A 25,689-nucleotide genomic window follows, 5' to 3' on the forward strand; every position below is an offset into this window, starting at 1 on the left:
AGGGCCCGAACATCACGGGCATCCGGTCTTGACCCTTACGCACAGAGATTGTTCCAGATTCTCTGAATCTTTGGATGATATTATGCACTGTAGATGATGATAACTTCAAACTCTTTGCAATTTTTCTCTGAGAAACTCCTTTTCTATATTGCTCCACTATTTTTCACCGCAGCATTGGGGGAATTGGTGATCCTCTGCCCATCTTGACTTCTGAGAGACACTGCCACTCTGAGAGGCTCTTTTATATCCAGTCATGTTGCCAGTTGACCTAGGTTGGTTGTCCTTTCGGCTTATCCCGTAAGTTCAGGGTCGTCACAGCTGATCATTGTCCGCATGTTTGACATTGGTCGTCCAGCTGTTACCTATATGCACATTTAACTTTTCCGGCCCCTATTGCTACCTGTCCCAACTTTTTTGGAATGTGTAGCTCTCATGAAATCCAAAATGAGCCAATATTTGGCAAGGCATTTCAAAATTTCTCACTTTCAACATTTGATATGTTATCTATATTCTATTGTGAATAAAAGATAAGTTTATGAGATTTGTAAATTATTGCATTCCTTTTTTATTCAAAATTTGTACAGTGTGCCAACTTTTTTGGAATCGGGTTTGTATATGATAGTGGATGTCCTCTCAAATGAGACCAAAACGGAGCAGGTTGAAGCAAAAGCTTATTTATAACCGTACCCCTTTGTAATCACCTACACATTTGCAGTTTTAATCCTTATTATATGCCAAATAATAAGAAAAGATTTCTAATAGCTGACAAGCAATAGGCAAATCAACAACAAACATTTGTTGTATCTATACAAAAACTCAGTTTACATGGGAGTTTTATATGTTCTTGATTCATCCTAAGGTTTGTTCCCTAAATTCATTATTTACTATTTTCACATCCTTGATCATATTTCAATCAATTACCCAAAATGCAATAGATTTTATGTGGCTGATTATTTTGTTTTATTTTGTTACATTTCAATCTGGTTATTGTAAATTTGACATGAAATTATAAAAAAAAAAAAAAATTAGGCAATAATATAAATTGCATTCTTAAAGTAAAGAAATAATAATAATAATCATTTAGTAGCTGTGGCTGCTTTGAGAATAACCAAAGTCATCAAAATGAGTGGGATTTCTCTTCTTTGGTTCAGGTATTACTGGACTGTCAATAATGTCTCTGTTGTCCCTAAAGGAAGGACCATAAAATTACTCCCAAATCATGTGTATATAAAATGGAGAGAATTGCATTTAGTTCCAGTATGAATTCACCTGCTCCAAAATTGAATTCCTTCACTTTGCTCCAAACTTCAACCTGACAGTGAAATCATGAGGTTCTCCAATGTCCTGCTGTTCAGTAGATAAGGTGGACAGGACCCTTTCTTCAGGAAATAATGTTTGCTGATAATCTGAAATAATACAGGATTCATGTAATTTAATTTACTGGCAGCCGGCCATCCCACACTTGGTTTTGACCACACCATGTGAGTAAGTTTCAGAGGGTTGGTGTCATTGATCTATTCAAGAGTTTTGTCTTGTGTTTCAAAAATTTCCAGCTCTATTTTCACAGTAGTCATATTCAGCTTGTCTTCTCAAAGATCCTGCATGAATTCATCTGTACTCTACTACTAAACCTTCACAAACTTCAAATAAATGCTTTCACCCCAACCCTGGAATTTTCCACATGACTGTTAAGTCAGATTCTCCCACATGTCCTCAAACAAAAGAACCCCCATGACTCCCCCGTTGACTTTCCTGATGCTCAAACCCAAATGCCTCCCCTATCTGAGCCACCCCAATCAGCATTTAGCTCTTTAACTTCTTCCAGCTGGGCCCTCTCAAGCCCCCCCCTCCCAGTGGATTCCCCTACCCTGAACTAATCTCCCCCGAGCGACAAGGGGGCCCAGGTGCCGTTACTGAACGAGACGTTGAGGTAAATTGGCTCAACGCGCCCTAACACACACACCCTCCTCCATATCAAGGGCAGGGTGGAGCCCTGGACATTAAACACTGTCTCATTAGGTTTATTTGGACGAGACAGCAGAGTTAATGAGAGGCGGTGTAATGACCAAAAACATCTGATCTCCACCCGCTCCAAACAAAACATTCAGGTATCGGCCCAGGGTCAGGGCCAAAGTCATGTCACGCCTCCCTGATTTTGAAGGTGGAGAGTGGGAGGGTAGTGAGGGAATCCAAGTTCAAGCACTTTGGAGGAAGAAAGATGAGTGACAGAAGCGCATTGAGTGAAGAACTGCCCTTTGTCTTCTTGATATTCCAAATCTGAAGTTGGGCTTCATGTGAAACAGGTTTGAATCTAGTCAGTCCGTATTTGTGTTTGAGTCACCACAGGATTTGCGTTATATTTGTGTTAAACAAAGGCAACATCTGCAGAAAGGGCTGATGGTACTTTCTGGACTTGTCCAAAGCAGTGGGAAGTTTTTATATCATCCAAAATGATCAGCAGCTGGCTACCATTACAGAAATAAATATCACGGGCAGCTTTTTGAATTAGGCACATTTCTCAGCTCATTAGCATCTCATGAATGTTAAATCAAGAAGCAGATAATTGGTTGGTGATGATATAGTTTGCAGTGTCATCACAATGGACGTTCATAAATCCCCATTTTCTATGCTTTGTTCTAGGTGTTTGATTTTTAATGCAAGACAGGACAGTTTGTGGTGATGCAGACTTACCATGGCAAACAGATGTACCTGATTCCATAAACAGCTGTATTTATAATCACAATTCCCCAATTTCCGCAATTCCCCAAATGTCAGACATCAGTGGAAAGACAAAGGAAAACAGTTGACACAAATGAATGAAGGACTGCTAATAGTCATCACTGTCTCCTGATCCCCAGCCACCCCTTAGTCGAAGTGGAGTTGATTCATGACGTGATGGAAGCTGGAGAGGAAGACTTGATGAGAGATAAATGTACCCTTTCGTAGCGGAGACAAGTACTGGGATCTGCCACAGACACCCCCACCTTATCATCACTGGACCCCAGGTGGAGAGCAGCTGAAACCACCCAGGCCTCTTGACCCACAGCTTGTCCACAGCTCAATACACCATTAGCCCTCACAGCTGACCTAGCCAGTGTGTCCAACTCTCACTGTCTGCTGAAAAGTCCAGACAGTTAGGGGAAAAGTTTGTCTACCGAGCAGTGTGTAAATGGTTCACGTATTAACACCACTCTTTAGGTTAATTACGTGCAGAAACTTTTCTGGAAATTGCTAGAATAACCAAGTCTTTTAAATTTGACAGTGTCTGTGAAATTCTAAAGAAATTAAACACAAAGACATTCAATGACATTACATTAGGCTAATTAAGCCATGATTCAAAAACATCACAAAGCAACACCAGTCACGTTTGAATGAAAGGCACAGACTGAGAATTTAATTTGCTTTATGTCTGAACACACTTTGCCGGTGAACAACTGATTATTTGTGTTTAAATGGGACTTTTGCTTACAAGATATTTAGATTTTCCCTGGAATTAAAATCAAATCACACAATACATTTATAGTTACTTCCTTGAATATTCCCAGAGATTCTTAATGAAATTATTGACCTGTACAATGAAATGTTATCCACTGTGACTTTCTAATTTAACTGCAACTTTGTTTGGTGTAAAAAGAAGTGAGGAACATTTCATTTCTATCAAATTTGTTTTCAGCAAATATGGCAGAAAATACAAAAAATGTTCCAAAAATGGCTCATTGAATTGGCATCCAGAACTTCTCTAATTATTATTCTAAAATTATTATTAAGGATAACTTACCAGACAAAGGTTATTAGCTGACAGCAATTTTATTTGACCTTGTTTTGTATTATAAAGCTCTCACAGTACAAAGAAAGGACAAGAAAACCTGACTGATTAAATAAATGCAAAAAATAAAATAAAAAATCAACCTCAGAGACTAATTCTTCACCACCCAGTGTGGTTGCATAATATCCAGGGAGGACAGACTAATGAGTAATATACAAATTTCTGAATGATTACAACAAGCAAATGTTGTTGTAAATGTTCAAATTGCATATACCGTGTACAACCCCCCCCCCCCAAAAAAAGTTTCTGATCTTGTCCTTGAAATCATATTAAATCGGTTAATTCGACTAAAGCGAAATGGAGAAAACTGCATCACTTTGAGCTTCATTGATAAATTAACTCCTGCATAATAATTCACTGATATACACTTCTCAACTGATACTAAACTAGTGTGAAGTGTCCACCTAACATGCCCAAAACCAGCAGAAAGATCAGCTAACTCTCACATCTTACAGCTATCTGACAGGCAGGAATGTGTTTCTATGTTGGTGTTTCTATGACAAATGTCAGTTTTAACATTTATAACAATTAACGGTATATCTCTTGGATCTCTTCGTTTTTCTATCTGGGTATCTTGGTGTCATGACACGCTGCTGCAAGGTTAAAGGTCACTGGCCAAATGTCAGCGAACAGGGACAGATGGGGAGCTGCGATTCAGTGCCTCTGTTTAAACAAGAAATTGAGCAGGTCAATAAATCGAATGAGCTCAGATACTAAAGTTAGTGCAATAGACAATGGAGCTGGGATAGTCTGATGAAGACAAAGGGGTTAATCATGGTTAAGTCCCCTGTAGAGTTAGTCGTTTTAGTTTTTAGTTTAGCATTTTTAAATACTAAATTGCTTAATAAGCATACGACACAAACTTCCATAAATCTGATTTTTTGCTGTGTGCATCACCAGCACATTATCATTTTAACATCTAGTCCAATTTACAAAGTAAAAAAACAGAAGAAAAAATCATTTGTTACCATCTCTCCTCCACTCTGTCCCCTGCAATTGAATTTAAACATGTGGTTTCATACATTTTGGAGAGTCGTTGCGATACCTTAGTGGTTATGAATTGATGCCTCTGGACATACAAGACACCTATAATCCCTTTGTTAGATAAAACGCAAATGCCTTAGCAGCATTACCTGGCAGAAAAGGGTCACAGAACATCCCAGCCTATCTTCTTTTTTTCTCCCCTGGCAACTGCTGTGATAGCACACACCCTGTGCACAACTGAACAGATAATGAAGATGACTAGAATAATGAAGCAGAAAAAGGTATGTGACTGTCAGTTTTGAAGAGTGTGTGCATGCATCTGTGTGTGAGTGATGAGCGCCGTGTGTGTGTTGGTGTGGCGTTCCTGCTGTGAGCCTAATTAAAAGGCACTGGGTGCAGAGGGGGCTGCTTTGGCACCCAACCGAGCCCCTTTTATATCCCTGCTTCCCTCCCTCTCTATCCTCTGCCTTTGATTACCGTGGAGCACTAATGCCCCTCAAATGTAGTCGCACATGAGACCCTCTGTAGCTCAGAGGAGGGATGGAGAATGACTGAGAGCACCTTTCCTCCTTTCCTCCCAGCTTTATTGAGGCAACTAATAGGTAGAAAGTCCTGTTTAATTCGAATGTTTCTCATGCTAAATTACTCAACAAAAGAGTAAAAGCCCAATTTAGTTTACATGAGGACTTAACGGACATTGTTACATTCATCAGTGATCATTCATTTGGTCACCTTAAAACTTGAAATGCATATTTTCATAAAGTTTAATATAAAGTATTTGTGGCTACAGCGGGAAAGGAAAATGTTCCGATGTCATCCCACTTGAGTCGGTGTCATTTCTATCTGGAAACTACAAGAAGCTAGAAAAGAAAGAAAGAAAAAGGACTATTAAAACATAGTGAGTTGTTCAAATGAAAAAGGCTGACTTTTCTCATGTTTCTGGTTCTGCTGCATGGATTCTTTTTATTTAAATTTATTAATTTTTTTCGGTTTTGTTTTTTAATAAAATTCCCATTGATAATATAAGATCAGATAAGATAAGGAGCTGTGCAGCAGCCTCATCAGCCAGGTTAAGAAAGGTAACAGAACACTTTCAAAAACAACTAATCCCAACAGATCTCTTCTAATATTGTATGGTATCAGAAGAGAAACAGAAATCGTAGCTGTCACTGTGTAAAGCAGGTAGTGTGAAACATTTTACTGGATAATGTGAGACAACTGTTCAGGAGCTAGGCCTGTCCTCCACCAATCACAAGATCAGCTGTTTAATCCCCAACTCATGGATTACCTTTATCCGATAAAGTTGAAAAGGGCTATATTTATGTTTAAGGTTATTGCACAAGAGTTAAATCTGGGGGTCATCATTGACGAACAACTAAGCTTCATGGACCATATTTCCTCAGTCTCTATCGGAAAGATCAGATCCTACCTCTCGGAATATACAACCCTGGTCATATTTCACGTGATTACTGCAACGCCCTGTTAATGGGGTTATGCACAATCAAACCCTTGCAGATGACCAAACATTTGGCAGTATACCTAATTTTTAATAAACTACAAGGGACTCATGTCGCACCACTCTTCAGCTCTCTACACTGGCTTCCTGTAGCTGCCCATATCAGGTTCAAAGCTCTATCCCTTGCCTACAGGGTGGTCAACTCAACAGCTCCTGTTTATCGCAACTCCCTTACTCAGTTCTACAATCCCTCCCATCCACTGCGCTCTGCCAACAAATGTCTTGTGGTCCCAGCAATGCACAGAAAACACCAAGCAAAACTCAGTTATCCCATGATGGTGAAATGAGCTACCACACTCTGCACATTCAGCAAACTCACTCGCAATATTAAAAAAAACTGCTGCACCTTCCTATGCAATTAAGTCTACTAAAAAAAACGTCCTTTATACCCTTTCTTGCGCTTGCATTTCATGAAATGGAAACACTTCTTCCAAGGACTTTGCTTAGATATTTTCTCCTTGACTTAGATTTTTTGCTTGTCTTGTGCCTCACTTGTAAGTCACTTTGGATAAAAGCATCTGACAAATGACTTAATGTAAATGTAAAAGTAAACTGGGTACATTTAAGGACAGTATGGAGTATTTCTAATGAAAAGATTATTGCACAAAAGTAAGTTATTGGATATCATAATACACTTAATACTACAGTAGCTTTTTACAGTACTACATTACTGTAAAAAGCAGAACAGGAGTAAAAAGACTATCAGCACGCTCCAATTAAATTAGATCAAATTCAGTTACTGTTACTGGTTAGTGTTTAAAATAATATTCTACTGATTTCTGACATCTTCTTGTCAGTATTTTGAAGGTCTGTATAAGGTAAAATGCCTGCTTAGGAAAAAACACTTTCTTCCTCTCTGTCTGCCTGCTACACTACACAACATCACTCACTGCCATTCTCTGGATTTGTCAAAAGCAGATTGGGATGTATGGTGGACCCCTACTTGAAGACGGAGTGTCTTCAGTGGGTGTAAAGATGATAAATATTCATTCAAAATATTTATCCCAAACCATACTGTGTTTAATTCAGAAATATAAAACCAGATGTGTCTCATTCATATTATTCAGAAATACAATATCCAATGTTAACCTAGATTAAAATGAGATATTTCATTTTTGTTTGAGAATGCAGACCTGTCTTGCCCAATACTACCAAAATCGTAACTTCATTTTTAAAATGTCAAAATTTGGGTTTTTAGTTCTTTTTTTCCTTGCAGCAGTAAGATTAACAACCCTCATCTCATAAACATTGGAACAACAACAGAAATCAGTGATCTATAAACTTTGTTTAGTACCATAAAGCCCAGCTGCCCAAATCAAAACAGGAAGCCGGGCCTGCATGATGAAACAGACCAAAACCAAGGCCTTGAGGGGGGATCAGCTGCCAGTAATAAGCCCTTCCACTTCCACATGCACAAAAAATATACTTAAACACACACACACACAGTGGCCAATTTGAGTTTATCCTAGTGTGGAGTAAGGGACGTAATCCCCTGCTGTAATTGCATTCTGGAGTTTTCTGAGCAGCTTGATATATAACCGAAACTACTTCAGCGACGAAAGATGCACCTCAGGTTTCCCCAAGGTCGTTGCTTGACAACATATGCCTGTCCATTCTTTAATCTTTCTATTCCCCAACATGATGGCTAAAATACACTCATCACACTTAATTAGTCAACCCCCTGTGATGTGCCTCTTGATTTGACATAATTTAAGGAGGGTAGCTAAGTTGGGGAACAATGGTGGAATGATGGATATGGACTCAAGGAGAAAGAAAGAGAGTAAAGAAAAGTAAGAGATAGGCGACAGATTTGTGGAGTGAAAAATTGTTATTTTCCAGCCTGACTTTTATTTATAAAAAGCTTTGAAATTGTTGTAAGGATGAAATTGGACGAGATCATGTCTGTCCTTGGCAGGAATTAGTGTCTGCACTTTGAGGGGCTCACCCGATTTTGTTACAGCAGAAGAGAATGACATTGACATGAGCAATTTCAGTTTTGAAGACATGATCATCACGACCACACTTTGTTCTAATGCCACAATTTGTTCCGTGGATAGGAGTTCACTGTAGAATGTTTTCACCGTCATTTTGAAAATGGACTTGAGCTACATACTGGCGACTGACGTTCACTCTCTTAGCTCAGTGGTAGAGCACTGGGTTGGGATGCAGAGGGCAGCGGGTTTGTTAAAATGGGAGAGAGTTGCAGCAGGAAGGGAATCAAGCATAAAAACACTTGCCAAATCAAGATGCGGAACACTTTCTGCTGTGGCGGCCCCTGAAGGGACAAGCCCAAAGCCATTGATCTAGGCGCTTCTGTAGCTCAACCTCAAACGTAAACTTTTTTTCCTCCTGTTCCTGACATATTGAAGCATTTCCAACTACTTTATCTCCTTTTCATCAGAATTGTGTCTCAACTCCCATTTTCTGCTGCTACTTTTCCACAGTCTCTTTATTAGGTCCTATGGAACTTGCAGCCCCTTTTGTTATGCAGTGAGGACCCCAGGTGATGCCTGACCATGGTCATCCATCACGCCGTCACATGTCCCTGCACTCCCCCCACAACTACGATAGCCCACATCCCAGCATGCATATTGACAGGAGCTGGTGTTCTGTTCGAGGAAACCAAACTGCCCCGCCATGTGTATCTCTTTTCACCGTCAATATTTAAATGGGCTAATAAAGAGGGGCAAGATTCCCTTGTGGTAATGGCTCCCCAGAGTCCCCTGACTAATTAAAGGGCTGTCCCTTCCAATGAACAGCAATCACTCATGGCTTCAGAAAGACAAACACATGAGCTTTCAATGGATGTACAAGCAGAGGATACTGGTTTGTATTGTTAAGAGTTTAAAGGGATAATACACTCGTTCCTACAATGTTGACAGAAGTTTTTCTTTTTGCTTTTTGTTTTGACAAAGCAGTTCATTACATTTGTCTGGCACAGCTATACTTATTGAGCATGTAAAGACGTACACTAATCATGTGAATCAAGGCAAATAAACAACATAAAACATTTCAGTGAAAAGTTTTTTAAAATGTGTTCCTGTCATAAAGAAGAACTGTAGCTACAGAAAAGTGAGTTTCAGGAGAAATTGTAGCTACACAATTAAACTGAATGAATAAAACGGGCTTTATTCATATTGTGATGCTTCAGTTTTATTTATTTATTTTTTCGATGGCACCAAAATACAACTAAAATTTATCCCCCTTAAACAAGCACCAGGTGATAGTGGAGACGGTGTTTCTTTTGCTAAGCTCATAGAAGATTAGAGCTGACATTTAGTAGAACTTTAGTGGAGGCCTGCTGAAGACAGTATTCCTTTACTTGAAGTTCAGCTGATGTGATTGTGTTCAGATTCAGCGAGTTTGGTTGAATGAAATGTCTCTTCCAGAATTTTCCCCATAAGTAGCTATGCTTTTGAACACAAGTTTTCCAGGATCTGCTGTATTGAATGCAAGAAGACTGACACCCCTGGCTGTAGCCTGTGGCTTGAGAGCTGATCAAGCATCAAATCTTAACAAGACTCTCTTAATGATCTCAATGTAATGCTCAGTGACTTAATTAGATGATGTGCTGCGCATTGTGCCAGAGAGACTCTGGTATGTGTGTGAATGCATGGTTGCAGGGAGAGCTGAGGGCATGACGGTAGAGGGGGGAGGCCCTTTGGGGCCGGGTCTCCAAAGACAATAAAACTGCATTTCTTTGTATTCCAATACAAGTAGCCAGTGATTTTAGAGTTTAGACATGGAATAAAATAAATAACTGAAGCTCTTTTGATTTAGATTCTTTATTGTGTCCTAAAGAAAACTTTAAAAAGTTTATTTAAAGAAGGTTTTACTGTCAGACACATATCAAACAACAAAACATAAAAATGAACATTTATTCAAAGACAGCACATAAGTACAGTTGAAAGGTACTTGTAATTTAATGGAGTATTTTTTCATGTTATGTTACTTTTACTCACCTACTGTTCAAAAGGAAAAATCTTTCCACCACTTAATTTATTCAACAGCTTTAATTACTATTTAAAGATGGAGATTCCTAACACAAAATGTAATGAACTAATGAATGGTGAAGGATGATTGATGAAGCAGTACATTATCAGCTTCACTCTAACCTGGCTAAGCCTAAACCTCCATTGTGGTTTCACCCTTAAGTCTTGTTTTAACTTGTTTAAATGAGCAACAAAATGTTTTTTACAAGTTTAGTGACACAAATATCCAGTGAAGGCATCTTCAATGAGACTAACAAAGTGAAAAAATACGACCTCTGGTCATTGTAAAGTAACTCTTTCAGATCTCAGGAGGCTCTAATGCAGCATTACTATTAGAGCCACTGTCATTTCCTGAGAGGCCAACAATTAGTCCTTGCCAGCGGGCCAGCCGTGCTAATGGCTTCAGTGTGAAAGATGAGAGAGCGTTGGTAGTGATGGCAGAAGAAGGCCAGTAGGTTCCTGGAAAAGAGCCACTCATCTCTCTGCACTAATGGCTGTATATCTGGGTTTATGGAGTGGCAGGAGGGACTGGTGCTCTGTAAGAGGTTGTGTTAAGCTGGCCCTGGTTTATCTTGCTCCCTTCTCTCCTCCCTTAGGGCCAGAAAAGGTGGGCTGCAAAATGGACAACAGATGGAAGATGCATAACAGGGAGGGGGCTAGGCATGGAGAACAGTGGGTGACTTGGCTCGCCCCACAAACCTCGTTTTTACGTGGTAGGGACTGTGTAAGAAAATGTTGCAAGCCCCGGCTGAGCAGCTGACGATCCTGAGAAACCAAAGTTTCCGGCACCAATGATGCCAACACAACCTCTCAGAGACATGTGTTCTCGCTAAAAAACTAAAGTGAAAACAACCCTCTTGATTTTGGCACACGCAATGTGCCTGTTGTGTTATTCTAACAAATTCTCCAGGACCTCACCAGTAATAGCACCGTTAACCAAGCAAGACAAGTTCTGTACATTTGCATCACAGTCACAGTGGTCAAAATAAATAGATGGGGACTAAATTGAGAGGGAAAGGCTGACTGTGGGTCATTCTTGTTGTGCAGTCTTGTTAATCATTTTCCAAGCGCCTCTGGCTTCAATAAAGAAGAATAAAAGAATATAAAGGAACAATTTGGCCTGCCCCAGCTGTGAATAACCAGTCCATCAGGCCACACAATAGCCCGGTCACGCTTGCCATAATTCAGCTTGTGATCTCGGACACGCCCCATCTCTTTCCACATCTTTGTTAAAGTCGTCCGTCAGCCGTATCATTTTCTTCTCTCAACCCCTCCTGCATGGCCAGATGGTTCAAATCCATAATTCAGTACCCCCCACCAACCTCTAAAAAAGTCAGCTGGACCCCCACTTCTACATCTCCATGCTATGACATAGCTCTCACCCCGGCTCATTATGGGCCAGCAGTGGCCCACCCCCTTGGCTAATTAAGCTCAGCTTTGTCGAGTTGGAGAGCAATAGCTTCGCGAGCTGGGAGGGGGTTGCTGCACCTGGGGAGCCTACCTGTTACAGTGCCTGGCTCATCAACCTCTCAAAGAGTGAGAAGCAAGCAGGCCCCAGCTGACCAGCCTTCACTAAACATTTAAACATTTCTTGATTACAATTGTAAAAACACAGGGGCTTTGTTAAGTTCAGGGACAACGGGGTTAGGTGTGGGTACAAAATACATACATGTTAGGAATAGTACAGATGTCATGGCTTGGCTTAAAATTTCTTCTTCCTTAATGCAAATTATATCACATATGTAACATCCTTATGGTTACTATGCCCAAAGAACAAAAACTGATCCAACCACTAAACCTTTCTTCCTCCCTAAATACTATGTGAAGCATCATGTTCATTGTACAGTAGCTGCATGACATGACTCAACTTTATTACGTCTCTTGATCATTTTCATAAGACGTATAGAATCATATTTTGCAGGGCAGTCTCTCAGGGTTAGACAAAATAGAAAATTAGAAAACAGCAGATAAAACCACAAAAAGAGAACCATGTAGGTTTTAATGGCTGGAATGATGGTTATAAGATTACAGATTCTGTGGAGAAGATGGCTGAATCTCTCCAGGTGAGTCCTGGCTGGTAAGCTGTGACTGGTGCTTGCCATTGATTTTTCCCCTGAAATGTGTGTCCTCTTTGAAGTTAGCTGTCTACTGCACACACAGCACTGTGAGAAAGCAATCAAGCTCAAAAGTTTTCTTCTCACTCAATTTCTGAGGGCTGACCAATAACTCATCTGTTTTGGCTCCAATCAATATGACGCAGACCTCTTCACTCTTTGCACCACATTACTGTTTCTCTTCAAAGCTGATTGGAATGAACTCTGGTGTTTGGAAGGTCTGAGCACTGATTGTGAGAATGTGAACCGGTCTCAATGACTGGCGCTAAGTCTTTTACCAGGCGAGTCACATCAAAGTCTGGCTGCGGTGCTGTGCAAAGGGTCAGTCGGGTAGAAGCACTTGAAAACAGCAGCGCCCCAGTGTAGGGCTGGAGGAGTCTGACCTGAGGGAGCAGACGTGCTCTGGGGCTTACTAAAATTACCACCTTCCGTTTGGAGAGGTGGAGCTGGTTATAATATTAATGAATATTTAAATCAGCACTTTGCATTTATCTGCATTCATCTGAAAATAAAATAGCATGAGAATAGGAATAGAATGAAATTTCGAGGAAAAGGTGTGTGGAGAGGCATTCATGAGATGCAAATGTCTGATGGGGCAAATGACAGGTCCATCTTTTCCTACTTAACATCCGTGGGGTTGTGGCTAATTGTTCTTTTGTTGTGCAATTACCCAGAGTTTGCTCAGGGTTTAGATAGTCAGGATGTGGGGTGCGGCCACTGCTTTCTTTAACTTCCTCCCCTTGTGGCCCCTAAATGTATTTTAGGCCCCTGGAGGTCGGATAATCCCCTGACTAAACCATATTGGCTCTGTCACTCCCAGTTTCACTGGCTGCTCTATGACTGTTGATGAGAGAAAATAGATAGGTGACACACAGGAACTTTTCTTGCTCATAAAAGGGGCCTAGTTATGGAGGTTTGAGCCATGAGCACGAGTAGCCCAAACACTTTGAAGCTTGCTTTGAAGTCATGAGGCAATTGGAGGAAATGAGGAATCAGCTGCAGGGTTTCCTGGAGAGCCAGTTTGTGAGAGACATGATTGGACACAGCACCCCAGTGGGAGACAGCAGCCATTTTGCTCAGCAGGTCTGTCCTTCTGGCCTGCACGCTAAATGTATAGGACAGAGACACCAATTATGGCATTTTGGCATATGGACAGTAGCGAGCACCCGGCTCTAATGACAGTCCCTGCCAACTGCTTTGCTGGTTCAGGTCAGTGGCACATTATATTTATTGCCAAAAAAAAAAAAATGAATACACCGATTACTGCCACCTCGCTCCTGGTGGTGGTTGTGGATGTTTAATGCAGTAAACTCTGAGGGGGCGGGGGGGGTCATACACCTGCAGCTGGCTGGGATGCTGGATCTGGCTGCTTGCCTGCTTTTAGACCTTTAGTCCACTATCCAGCTGAGAGAGAAGGGTTAGGGGGTGCATCTGGCCGACTCTGCCCCAGCTTAGACCTTCCAAAGAGGGAAAACTGCAGGAGCAGACCTCAGAAGTGCACACCACCAGACCCCGGGAACAGATGTTCCACTCCGGTACCACGCAGCGTCTAGTGGCACATCCCTACCTTTCTGATGCCCATCTGACTGCAGGTGTTGGCAGCAATCCCGTCTCAGTGCTCAAGATAAGTCAGACATTAAACACACCTCAGCTGACACTCATTCAGGAGAATACACCTCACACACCCTGCCATTACGCTGACAGCCAGAGAAGCTGACATGACAATGTGCTGCTGCAATGAGGCCATCTTTGGCCATTAAAAGCAAACTCAGGCCCCCTTAACTTGTACTGGAACATGTATAGCCCCCGGAAAAATACTACAAATGTATTGTAAAATTGTATATGTAAAAACATATCTATGATTTTTTTTAAGAAAAACAATGCTGTTGGTAAAAAAGAGAAAATTTTAAGCAGATCTGTCTTGTGAATATTAATATGCTTCAGTGATCAGTGTAAATAAATACATACTATACCAAAGCAGATAATTCAATATGTCTGTTTATTAGCACTACAAAGAGCAGCAAATCTCACACATCTGCACTAATATCAAGTTGTTTATGTAAAGGTATGCATATTTTTCTATTTTAATGTATTGTTCAATGGTTCTTGAAAATCCTTGCAGCCTAAAAGATAATACGTGACCCTGCCTAGCTGTCTTGTTCTGTTAAGCCTGCTAACACAAAGAGAAACGATAAACTCCTTGTCTGGCAGATTTTTTTTTTTTTATTATGCAAGGTACTGTGAGTAGATATGGACAACTTCTTGTTGAATGAGACTGCTTAATTGTTAGAAGTGCCATGGGAAGAAAAAGAGATTAACGAGAGTTCAATTATAACGATGTTTTTAACTTCCTATCCACAGAGGCTCTGTTTCTCAGGTCAGAACACTTAAGATCCAATGGATGTAGCTAATAATACTATATTCAGGTCAACAAATCCTCCAACCTTTATATCCATGGGTCAGTACACAAATAGCAGAGTGCCCCCCGCATTGATAAGCGGGGGATAGTTGAAATTAGTTTGGTGAAAATCAATTTGTTAAAATCACCAAAATGGTTCCTGCTATTTATTACAATGATGGCAAACCTCGTGTAACACAATTTTTTGCCATAAACAGTTAAAATGCTGGATCTGTGGTTCTGTGCTTTGTTGAACCATCCACCCATCCTAGCATCCTACTTACAAGCTGCAGTAAGTCTGTGGGTTACTGTTTTATCTTCACTTCAGCTGCTTGGTGTCACCAAAACAGTAATACTTCATTTGGTTGGCACTTTGAACACATGTATGACCATAAAGATCAGTCACCCCCTGTATCTTCAATTAGCCTCAAAAAAAGTTTCAGATACAGATTTTTTTTTTATTATTTGAGCGACTTTATTACATAAATACACCAATAAGCAAACACAGAATATTCTTTATAATGTCTTACTACTTTCTCGGTAAAGTAACAACAGCTGAACTTTGCAGCAGATTCAGTAAAAGTTGTTTTGTGGCAATTATGAAACAGTGATCCAAGTTATTACTGGTCGATGTCACATCACTGTGGTTTCCTAGATTAAATAATAGAAAAAACACATATCCTCTTGTTTCTATGGGAAAACATTTTCACTGACAGTGATTTAGATGATGTTGCCTTTTCTTGATTGATATCAGGTCAAAATTTAAATTTATAAAACTGTGTTCTCCTAACATGTATGTCTTTGGACTGTGGGAGGAAACTGGGGAAGCCCACACAAGCACAGGGAGCACATTCAAACTACACACAGAAAGGCCACACCCTTCAGGTGGATTCAAACTGGGGACCAGCTGTGAGCTGTGAGGTGGCACCGATGTGAACTATTAACATTAAAATCAAATTTGACCCAAAAAAATAAATAATGAAATAAAATTGGGCATTCAGTCCTGTAATGTAAACATATGTTATGTTCACCGGTGACATGTTTTCGTCTACTTGTGTGAACCATGTTTGGGGGCTTAGACTTTTTTAGTTCTTGTGCTATGATGGACTACATATGGGCTACTTAACTAGTGAAAAAATTTGCTTGTTACATTTATTTTACTCCATCCAGTACTACAAGCATTGATTTGAGGGTTTTCACTGTTGTTGACTTCATTTTTTGGAGCAGTGTGGGAATGTTAAAAGGACTCAAGCTAACGAGTGTCATATTGAGACAAAGACACCCATCCCAGGATGCTGACATTAATGACCCATCTGCATCCATCTCTTCATTAACATTTGAATGAAAGGCCAAACACGCAGCGTGCCACCGTTCATCCCTCTGTTTGATGGATTTGCATGAAATTTGGTTTCATGCTTCAAGCAGAGGTCCCAGAGCCACTGGCAAAAGCAGCTTGAACAAAACCAAAGGTCAATGTGCAGATACCTGCCATTCTGTATGGTCACACTCACTTAGAATAACACTAGTCACGAAAGGAAAAGATATTCAACACTGAAAACAAGTGGCTTGGATAAATGATATGATAAATAGTAATACTATTTCTGTTACTCTTCCTGTCATTCTGTAACATGCTGGTGATAGGTGAAAAAAAAAGTGGTATTTACACATTTGTCTGTTTTCAGATTATTTTTCAAATGCATGTTAACATAGCAACAATGACAATCCCCAAAACAGACAGTGGTCGTGACAGTAGATTACATGGCCACAGAGAGTCATTACGGAGAATCATGAGTGGCTGAGGAGAGAAACCAGGGAGTATGCAATCATACACATATCTCTGTAGTGGCACTTCACTGCTGCCTCGTTATGGCTAGTTTATGACAGAAATAAAAAAAAACAGGGTCATTTGGTGTAGAACATATCTGTGACAACATTATCACCATGTGGAAACTATGATTTCTGTGTTTTCCCCAACACACTGTCATTAGGTGATGGCAGGGCTGGCAACATTCGTTGTTTTTTAGCCAGTGACACGCTGTTACATGCTGGCACATTTTAAGGACAGTACACACTTTTGTATTTGCCTCTAGGCTTGGGTATTGCTCTGCTGGGGGGGGCTGAAAACCAAATGTAAAACATAGCCATTTACAGTTTACAAATCTTCCCTTTGGTACATTTAACTGTTCTCTTCCTGTGTAACTGGGCAGTGTGGAGTGTGGAGCAAGGTATTCCTCTCTTGGACTGTTAATCGCCCTCCCAGGGACCTGGCTGTGGAGGTGGAAAGTGTGCATGCTCTTGAGGAGATTGATTGAGGAATTATCTAGAATGTGAGTGTGCATATATGTATGTGTGTGTGAGAGAGTTCCTGTGTTGTTTGAGAACTGCAGAGCACCCTGGGAGCTCTGGTCATGCTGGTTTAGACACAGACAGAAACCGTTCACCTATGGGAGATGTCCGTGACTTTCACATCTCCTCACATTACTGAAACTCTTTAAAGCACACCCGTGTCGAATGACTGGAACAAACTGACAAGAAAACACAAGTCCCACACACAACCCACCCTGTCAGCAGATATCGATCTCACACACCTCCTTCTATAACATGCCATATTGTACCCCCATTAGTGGTGTATGGGTGGTACTGGCAGAGATACCCCATGAATGTAAGGCCATGTGGAATGGAGGGGGGGGGGGGGGGGGGGGACCAGAACTATGGCATGGGAAGGTGGGGGTTGTCACGGCAACTTTGTTGGCAGGATGTCTCCCATTGTCACAGTGATGGAGCTGAAAAGCAGGGTCCTGATGGGGGACGGGTATGTTTAATCAAAGTCACACTGACGCTGTCAGTGGGGGGTCCAGGCCGCCACATGCGACCATATTGGAGTGACCACACATGCATGTCAAGGATGATATGTAGACTATGCATTATGGCTATAGCATGCTTGAGCATGATTGAAGGCATGTGGGTACATTTTTGTCCTCCATATGCAAGCACACACTGATACGAGCTCATAAACAGGGGCCCCACTGTCGTTCTGGATCCAAGCAAAGGGGAAATGAGGTTACTTGGCCTCAACAAAATGCTCAAGTGATGTTCAGTAGGCAGAAGTGCAAAAAGTGGCATGTATCTACTGAAATATGAACTATATATTCACAGAAATAAGAGAGGGAACCGCATTTAACACACTCTAATAACTAACGTTTCAGCTCAACAAAAAACTGTTTGTGTACAGCGTTTTAAGTTATGACAATGTCTGTTGAAATGAAGTGGAAACAACAAACTACATAGTGTAGAGGGAATTAGCATTTCTGCTAGAAATAATTGCTTTTTTTAACCATCCACTTAATTACTGGAATTACTAATTTTTTTTTTTTTTAAGTTGATTACTGGTAAATATTAAGATGCTTTGAATAGTTGTTTCCAATTAGTTTATCAACTGAAGAAAAAGCACACTTTCCCCCCCTCTGGCACACATAAAAAGCTCCTCTCTAGCTTAGCAAATTTCACAAAGGATTAATTTCTCTCTTAATCTTAATTATTAACACAAGGCTAAGGATGGTCAATTTACATTACACGACACTATGTGCAGGACAACAGATTCTATCACGTTTCTTAGCCAATGTGGTCCTTCATCCATCAGTCCCTCAGAACTATAGAGTTTAAGGTTCCAATGACAGAATCTCTTTGCACAGCAAATTATTCTCAATTGGAAAATGTCATTTATATCTCTGTGTCATGTACAGCAGCTCCTGTAACAGACCATCTTTAATTCACATCCATGAATGCAGAAATTTAATTGTACATGTCTATTTCAACACAACTCATGAAAGTTTTTATTGTGGCAAAGAGTGTTCCAGCACATGTGTGAGCGCACATTTTATAGACTTTCCTCAGCCTAATGCTGCTTGCACTTCACTGTCTTTGTTTTCTACTTTTACACTGTATCTGTTCCTGTGTAGTGCTCCTCTGCATGCTGAGCTTTGGGTTCATGTTAGATTGTGTTGTCATTCACTCCACATACAGTTTTACATTTTTTTTTGCAGTTAGTGATTTTCTGGCACAAAAAAGAACCCAACCTAAGCCTCAACCAGCAGTCAGAATTTTGTAATTGTCATATGATGGAACCCCAAGTTTTGTGGAGAAAATTGGAAAAAAAAACTCTTTTAGGAAGATACTGACAAGCAATGTGTTTTCTGAAAGTGTGAGAGGGAAAAAACAAACCTGCTGGCAAACACCACAGCAGGAGTTTGGCTTGTCCCATATTTGTTTGTCTAACACATACTGTATGCATTTATGTATATGACAGTGACAGTAAGTCTGTTCTCTCTCTTTTTTTATTGTAACCCTCCTGGGATGATTATTAATGTAATAATTAAACATTTATTGCCAAAAGCACCTGCTCTCTCTCTCTATGCTCTGGACCCCCCGGGACCCCATCACACACAGAAAGAGAGGAGAGAGAGAGAGAGGAGAGCAGGAGAGGGAGGGAGGGACCCAGGAGGAGCCAGAGGGAGGGGTTGGGGAGAGGAGAGCAGCAAATCCAAAGGGGTCATCATCACATTGCTGGATTCTTTTACACCGGCGAGAGGCAGTTTTTTGTGTTGGTGGACGACAGCATGTGAAGTTATGTGATCCCAGAACAAAAGGAACAAGGAGGACGGAACAATCCGATGCTGTGAAGGAACTGAATGGAATCACAGCGAGGGGCCCCCCCAACTTAGCCTGACATCAACCAGCTATTAACCAGCAGAGCTTGATGTCTTTTAGTCCACTTTTTTAAAATCACAATTTCCCTCTTTTTATCTCCAAGATTTAATTTTGACATTTTTTTTTTACTTGGCATCACAGAGACATCTCTTGAACTGCTCCTAACACCAGTGAGATTCAGGGACTGACTCAGACTTTTAAAAGCAGTGAGGGAGAAAGAGTGAGACGTGCAGTAAAGGGGTGGGGGGGGGGACAGGCGTGCAGGTCACTCTGTGAGGCAAGATGTTGCGTTATCTGATCAAGACCCTGCTGCAGATGAACCTGTTCTCCGACACCATCCGGAACCCATCCAATGGCACGGACCCCTTCTTCAACGCCACACTTCCCTCCTTCAACAGCTCCCTGCTCGACTGGGGAAACTTCACCGGCTTCAATGGTAAGAGCGTCAAACATCCCCTCCCCTTAGCTCCCTGTTGGTTTGTCTCTTTGCTCCTCTTTTCCTCCTTTACGGTCGTGTGCTTTTAGCGTTTCTCAACAAAATAGCCATTTGTCTTTTCTTTCACCCAAGTGCTATCTTTTGTGATGATAATGTTAAAGATCAGGTGGTTATTCTTCTAAGTGTCAGATCTGCTGCTCTCAGACCAAAAACTTTTGATGGCACTTACTGATAATATATCTAGCAGAAGCTCATCATAGGCTAAAGCTCCAGGAGAAAATTTTGCGGTTTGCACGTCAAGATGTGTCAATACAATAAGCGAATATTCTTCTCCTCACATCCACTTCTCATTCAGACTTGCCTCAGTCTTAATGGTGTCAGGATGGCAGCACACTGCGATCACACGCTTGTCACAGTTTCTTTTGTGGACTGTGAGAGGAGTAATGCCCGGTACCACAGTCTATGTGGCAGAAGCATGAGGAGCAGGCTGTTCACTGTTAAATACACGGACCCGAGCTGTCACATCTCCTTAACTTTTGCCACTGGGATTCTCTTGTTCTCTGCTTCAGTGATGAAGCTCAGTCTCACAGCACTGGTCTCGTGTTTTTTTTTTTTTTTTACTCCAGATGAAGTTCATGAGAGTCTCATGTTTTTTTTTTTTTTAATAATTTTGGAATTTTCTGGTTTCTGTGTTTGTTGGCACGGCCTTGTTAAAACACTGAAATGACATGTTTCTGCCGTGTGCCACTGTGGTGACCAAATTGTGAGTGTGTGTGTGTGTGTGCGCATGTAAAGTATTTAGCATATACTATACGTTGGTAAGAAAGCCATCTCTTTTCTTCTTTCTCTTTTCCTTCTTTACCCATTTCTGTCGGTTCTTTTCTTCCAACCTTATTTCCTATTATAACATTTTATCTGTCTTTACTTTTTTCCTCTGCCTTTTTTCTTTCTTACTTTTCTGGTTTTATTTTCAATTCCTTCTTTTCTTCCTTCCTTGTTTGTTTCATTAGTTCCTTCTGTCTTTTCTTCTTTTCTTCTTTCTTCCCTTTTTGTTTCTTTTACATTTTTTATTTTTCATATTCTATTTTCTTCTATTTTGCCCTTCCTTCTGTCCTTCATTTCTTGCTTCTACCTTTCTTTCTTTATTTCCCTCACCTGTTTTTTCCTAATTTGTCCCTACGTCCAAATGTTGTCCTTCCCTCTTTCCTTCCTTGCCTCCTTCCTTTATGTTACTTTCAGTTCATCTTTCTGTGCTTCCTTCTATCCTTTCCTTACTTCTCTCCTCTTCCTTCCCTCCTTTCTTCTGAGCTGCTTTCCACAATATGCAGCTGCCTCCCAGCTTGTGTCTATCGACTGATGAGTATGAGCCAAGCAGGAGGGCTCCTGTCACCCTCTTTGTGTTGCCCTGTCTGGGTGTGTATGTATCTAGGTAATTGGTGTGTATTTTATCACAGAGGGGAGTGAGGTTTATCTTTTGATGAGTGGACATGGGCGTAGCGTCAGATTTGCTTCTGAGCCCCCCTTCCTCTTTTGCTCCTTTTCCGTCCTGACAACCAGTTTAAAGCAGCTGTGGTGCTGCCTCTTTCAGTAATGCTGACTTTATAGCTCCTCTACCATCACTCTCACACTTCTATGTCTTGCTGTCTTTTCATCTCCTGTCATTCACAGGCTCTAATGGAGTGTAGATTGAGCGTGGTGTTCACTTTTAGGATCTATAGCAGGCCAGATAAGAAAGTGAGCGTGAGAGGTGAGGAGGAACAATGAATCTATTGAGAGGAATCTGGTGCAGAGCAGCACAGACTGATAGATGGACGTGCCTCGTGTGCATCTGCCTTCATCTTCAGTGGCATCTTTACCCATAGCTGCAATCTCTAGATAACATCGATACATTCATTGTCTAAAGGGAGGTGCAAGGTAGATGAAATTGTTTTACTAATCAGTGATCAGTGACATAAAGTTTTCAAGTGTTTCTGGTGTAAATTAGTGTGAAGGACACAGATTGACCACATGGAGAAAATGAAAAGCAAATACTGACTACTGATGAAATCAATATCAGTGTCTCTTGACAAAAACCCCTAGTCCTTAGTCAACTTTATTCTGATATCGATTGGTAGCCCACTTATTTTACATTTTTGGGCTTAATAGAGATGTTTGAATGGCTTTTATGTGCTGATTCATCAGTGGGGGGTTTCGAGGGGTCTGTTGTTGTGGACTGCTGGTCAAACCGTGGGTATCCAGGCGAGAAGCTCAATAGCAAGGCAGTGGGTGGACAGCTTGTGTGGGTCAAGCTGGAGCTCACAGGGACACTCGGTGGGGGAATCAATGTGGTCCAATAACCAATTTGGAAAATAATAGACAATTCATTCAAACACAGCACTACAGTGGGCTGCTGGGGCCTGGCAAGTTTATTTATTAGTTCTTTCACTCTGTATCTTCCTTTATCACACATTCTTTGCTTTTGCTATTGACAGTTTCTTTATGGAATCAGCATTTCCTAATTATACCTGACCGTCCAGTTAAGGTGGAAGCATGCTTGCTTTTTACCAGTGCACATGTGTAGACAACAGCTGTGTCAAATGTATTATTATTCATTCATTCACTCCTTGCTTACATTGTGCACACGTAAAGGAATTTAATTGTTAACAACTATAGGGCAGACTCAGGCCTAATTATTCCTTACTGAAAACTGAAAAGGGTTAATGTTGAGATCAGGGCAGAGAAAGTAGCAAAAGTAACCAAAATGGCAGATGTGTGTAGGCGGTAACTGTGGACATACTCAACCCTGAACCCTTCCACACTTTCCACTATTGGGCAGCATGGTGGTGAAGTTGTTAGCATTACCATCTAAGAGCCAGAAGGCCCAGATTCCATTCAAAACTGTAGCTGAGGTCACGCTAATCAACCTGTACTGTGCTAGAGCGCATTCAATCCCCAAAATTTAGGTTGTTTGACTAGCTTTATTGCCTCGTTCTGTGCTCGGAGATGGTTTGGCATACTGCGTCATGGCCTGCTTGAAGAAGTGGGCTTGCGCACAGTTCAGTCGGACTCAAACACAAGCACGGAACTTCAACGCTGTGACGACTAGAGAGCGCTTCTCTTCCCAACAAAGAGTCAACCTGTGGTGATGTAATTGTGCTTGGGTACGGATGCCTGTATATGAGCACAGACCAGTAGTCGAGAGTGAAGTGAGAGACAATTGTGTGTGGGTACTGTACAAGGCAACCATGACTAATATAAGTATGGAAAAGAAATGTTCTGTATAGATTAAGCTCCTATTATTTATTTCATATTTTGCGGTTTCTCAGAATCTGCTTTACAACAATCTATTTAAAGTTCAATATCTGGGGTGAGGTTTAAAAAATTATGAATACATCTACAATAAATAGACAGTCCAATTAGCTGCCCTACCTGTACACCCACGTGCCCTCCCCAACATTTATGCTATCGATGCAGCTGCTGGCTGTGAAGATACATTCATAATCCACAAGAGACTGCACAATCTTTGCTCAGGTCAATATCTGTTACAACACGTGCTCTTTAGGGAACAAGTGCGCTTGCGAGAAAGAGCTTTAACAAAGATGTTTGGCTTGTGAATCAGTATGAAAAACTGTAATAAAACTAAAAGAGTTTTGTTGCAAAAAGAAACATGGTTGAAGTTCCTGTTTCTTCATCATGCTGTAAAGATTTAAGCCCTCATTAGAGTGGTTACTGTGTAATCGATGAGGCTTCGGTTTAGTTTTGTTTTGGGGGAAGATAGCTATAGGTATCTTAATGTAGCTGGTGAAGACATGCAGTGTAATCATATGAGTGTAGATGTATTGTAATTTATGGGCACTAATGTGGCCATTTGTCCCTTCATGGAGGTCAAGTACGCTCCCCTTTGCTCTGTTCACCACAGATCTATCAGGGAGTCATTAAGGCTATGTGTGTGTGTGTGTGTGTGCGTGTGTGTGTGTGTGTGTGTGTGTGTGTGTGTGTGTTCGTGTGTGCGTGTGCTTATTTTCTAATCACTTTAAAATATTTCAGTATGCAAATCCCTTAAAAATATATGCCTCCACAACCTTCACAATTGATTTTATTTGTGTGCACAAGTGGAGCTGCCTGCAGAATCTTTATCGCTGTGAATCAGTATTTTATACAATCAAGCCTGTCCAATTTGCACACTGCCTAAGACACGCTGAATTGAAAAAGAGCCTCTTGGAGCTACAGAAGTAAGGCGCCCAGCATGCTTTCCCTCAGTGCCCACCAGGAGCTCTGACAGCAGGCTTAAACTTCCTTTACCGAGGAGCTCGCTGCTGGTTGTTTGGGGCTAATGGGGCTGCCAATCTTGAGATGTGTCAATCCAGCCAGTACCTGCAGAGGGCTCTAGACATCTAGCACAAAAAGCTAAGAAAAAGAAGGTGATTAGAGTAGAACACTAGATTTGCACTGATTCTCACTGGATCCATCTTTGCAGCTGTATTCTTGATGTATTCACTGGGAATGGCTGATTAGTAGAGATGTATTATTAATATATTTCTGGGGAACATTTTGGAAGCTGGTCATCTTTATTCATAGTGTGATCCAAGTGCTTATATGCACCAGTTGTCTCCCTTAGTTGTATCTACCATCACTGAAAGCCAACCTTTAGTAAACCCCGGCTGTGGCCTCTGTCACTGAGGTGTGGATGCAAAAATATACAGAGAAACACACTAATTCAAAGTCACCAAACAGTGTTTCACCTCTTGCTTCCTGTCAAAGCTGGTTTCTAGCTCCTGTGTGATGTCTGGATCATTAAATGTGACCTTTCTCACAGAGCTGGTGCTGATGCTGGCAGTGTGGCTGCGGCGGGGACTTTGTAGTGGGTTAGAAAGAGAATGTTTGATTACTGGGGAGCGCTCAGTAGCGGCTGGCCGCACAAGCCACTGTGGTGAGAGGGAGGTGGCAGGATGTGAACCCCCCCGCATTGATGGCATCCAGCCAAGACAAACACATTATGCTGCTCGGGGAGGGTCAGGAGTTTTCACAACAAAGTATTCTACCATGATGTGCAGTGGAGCTGTCTTTGTTACAGTTTCTTACTGATTATCAGTCCACAGTAATGACAATAACTGACCATTAAGCGTGAACATGAAAATTCTGTCACTTCAGTTCATGATGTCTTCTGGTCAGTGTTGAAGTGTGCTTCAGAACAAGTCACATGTGAAGTTGAAATAAAAAAAAGCACAGGAAGTCCTGACCATGTACCGAAGAGAAAATGAAACAACAACCTCTGAATGTGATGGCTGATATGAATAAAAATCATCGATCTTTCATTTCGTCACATGTTTTAGAATACAGATCTTCAAATCTTACACCAGAAACATATTGACAAAACCACTGCATGAGCAAGTTCATGGTACAATGTACAGTCTATGGTACAATGATAATAATAATAATAATAATGATTTATAATGTTGGGTGAGGCTCATCATTTTTTTCAACCACATTAGTTGTGCAATGCAGGAAAAAACGTAACTTAAACAATGTTAGCTGTATTATTAAATATCATGTGATAGTCAATTTTTATTTTCATCTTACATTTGCATTCAGTGTCAGACCCTTTTTACTCATTACAGGTTACTCAGATTACAGTTTTACTTATTATGCAATGACAAGACAAAAAGAATTTGTTTTAACCTGTTGCTTTTCACATCAGAAACAAAGATTCAGCGCAAAATGAAGGAGAGGCAGAAGA

The 25,689-nt window shown here is 41.0% G+C and overlaps 1 protein-coding gene across 4 annotated transcripts in view; it reads left to right on the forward strand.

Moving 5' to 3' along the window:
• Positions 1-19,787: 19,787 nt before the first annotated feature.
• Positions 19,788-25,689, forward strand: part of robo3 (roundabout, axon guidance receptor, homolog 3 (Drosophila)) — a 143,800-nt gene continuing 137,898 nt past the window's right edge. For 2 of the 4 annotated variants that reach the window (XM_067494407.1, XM_067494408.1), the window contains exon 1: positions 19,793-19,973. In XM_067494407.1, coding sequence (XP_067350508.1) covers positions 19,820-19,973 — 154 coding nt within the window. In that variant the 5' untranslated portion in view covers positions 19,793-19,819. Of the gene's footprint in view, positions 19,974-25,689 lie in introns of all 4 variants that reach the window. The other 2 variants (XM_067494410.1, XM_067494405.1) reach the window with 2 other exon arrangements.

This window comes from Channa argus, chromosome 24 (assembly GCF_033026475.1).
Source record: "Channa argus isolate prfri chromosome 24, Channa argus male v1.0, whole genome shotgun sequence".
NCBI lineage: Eukaryota > Metazoa > Chordata > Actinopteri > Anabantiformes > Channidae > Channa > Channa argus.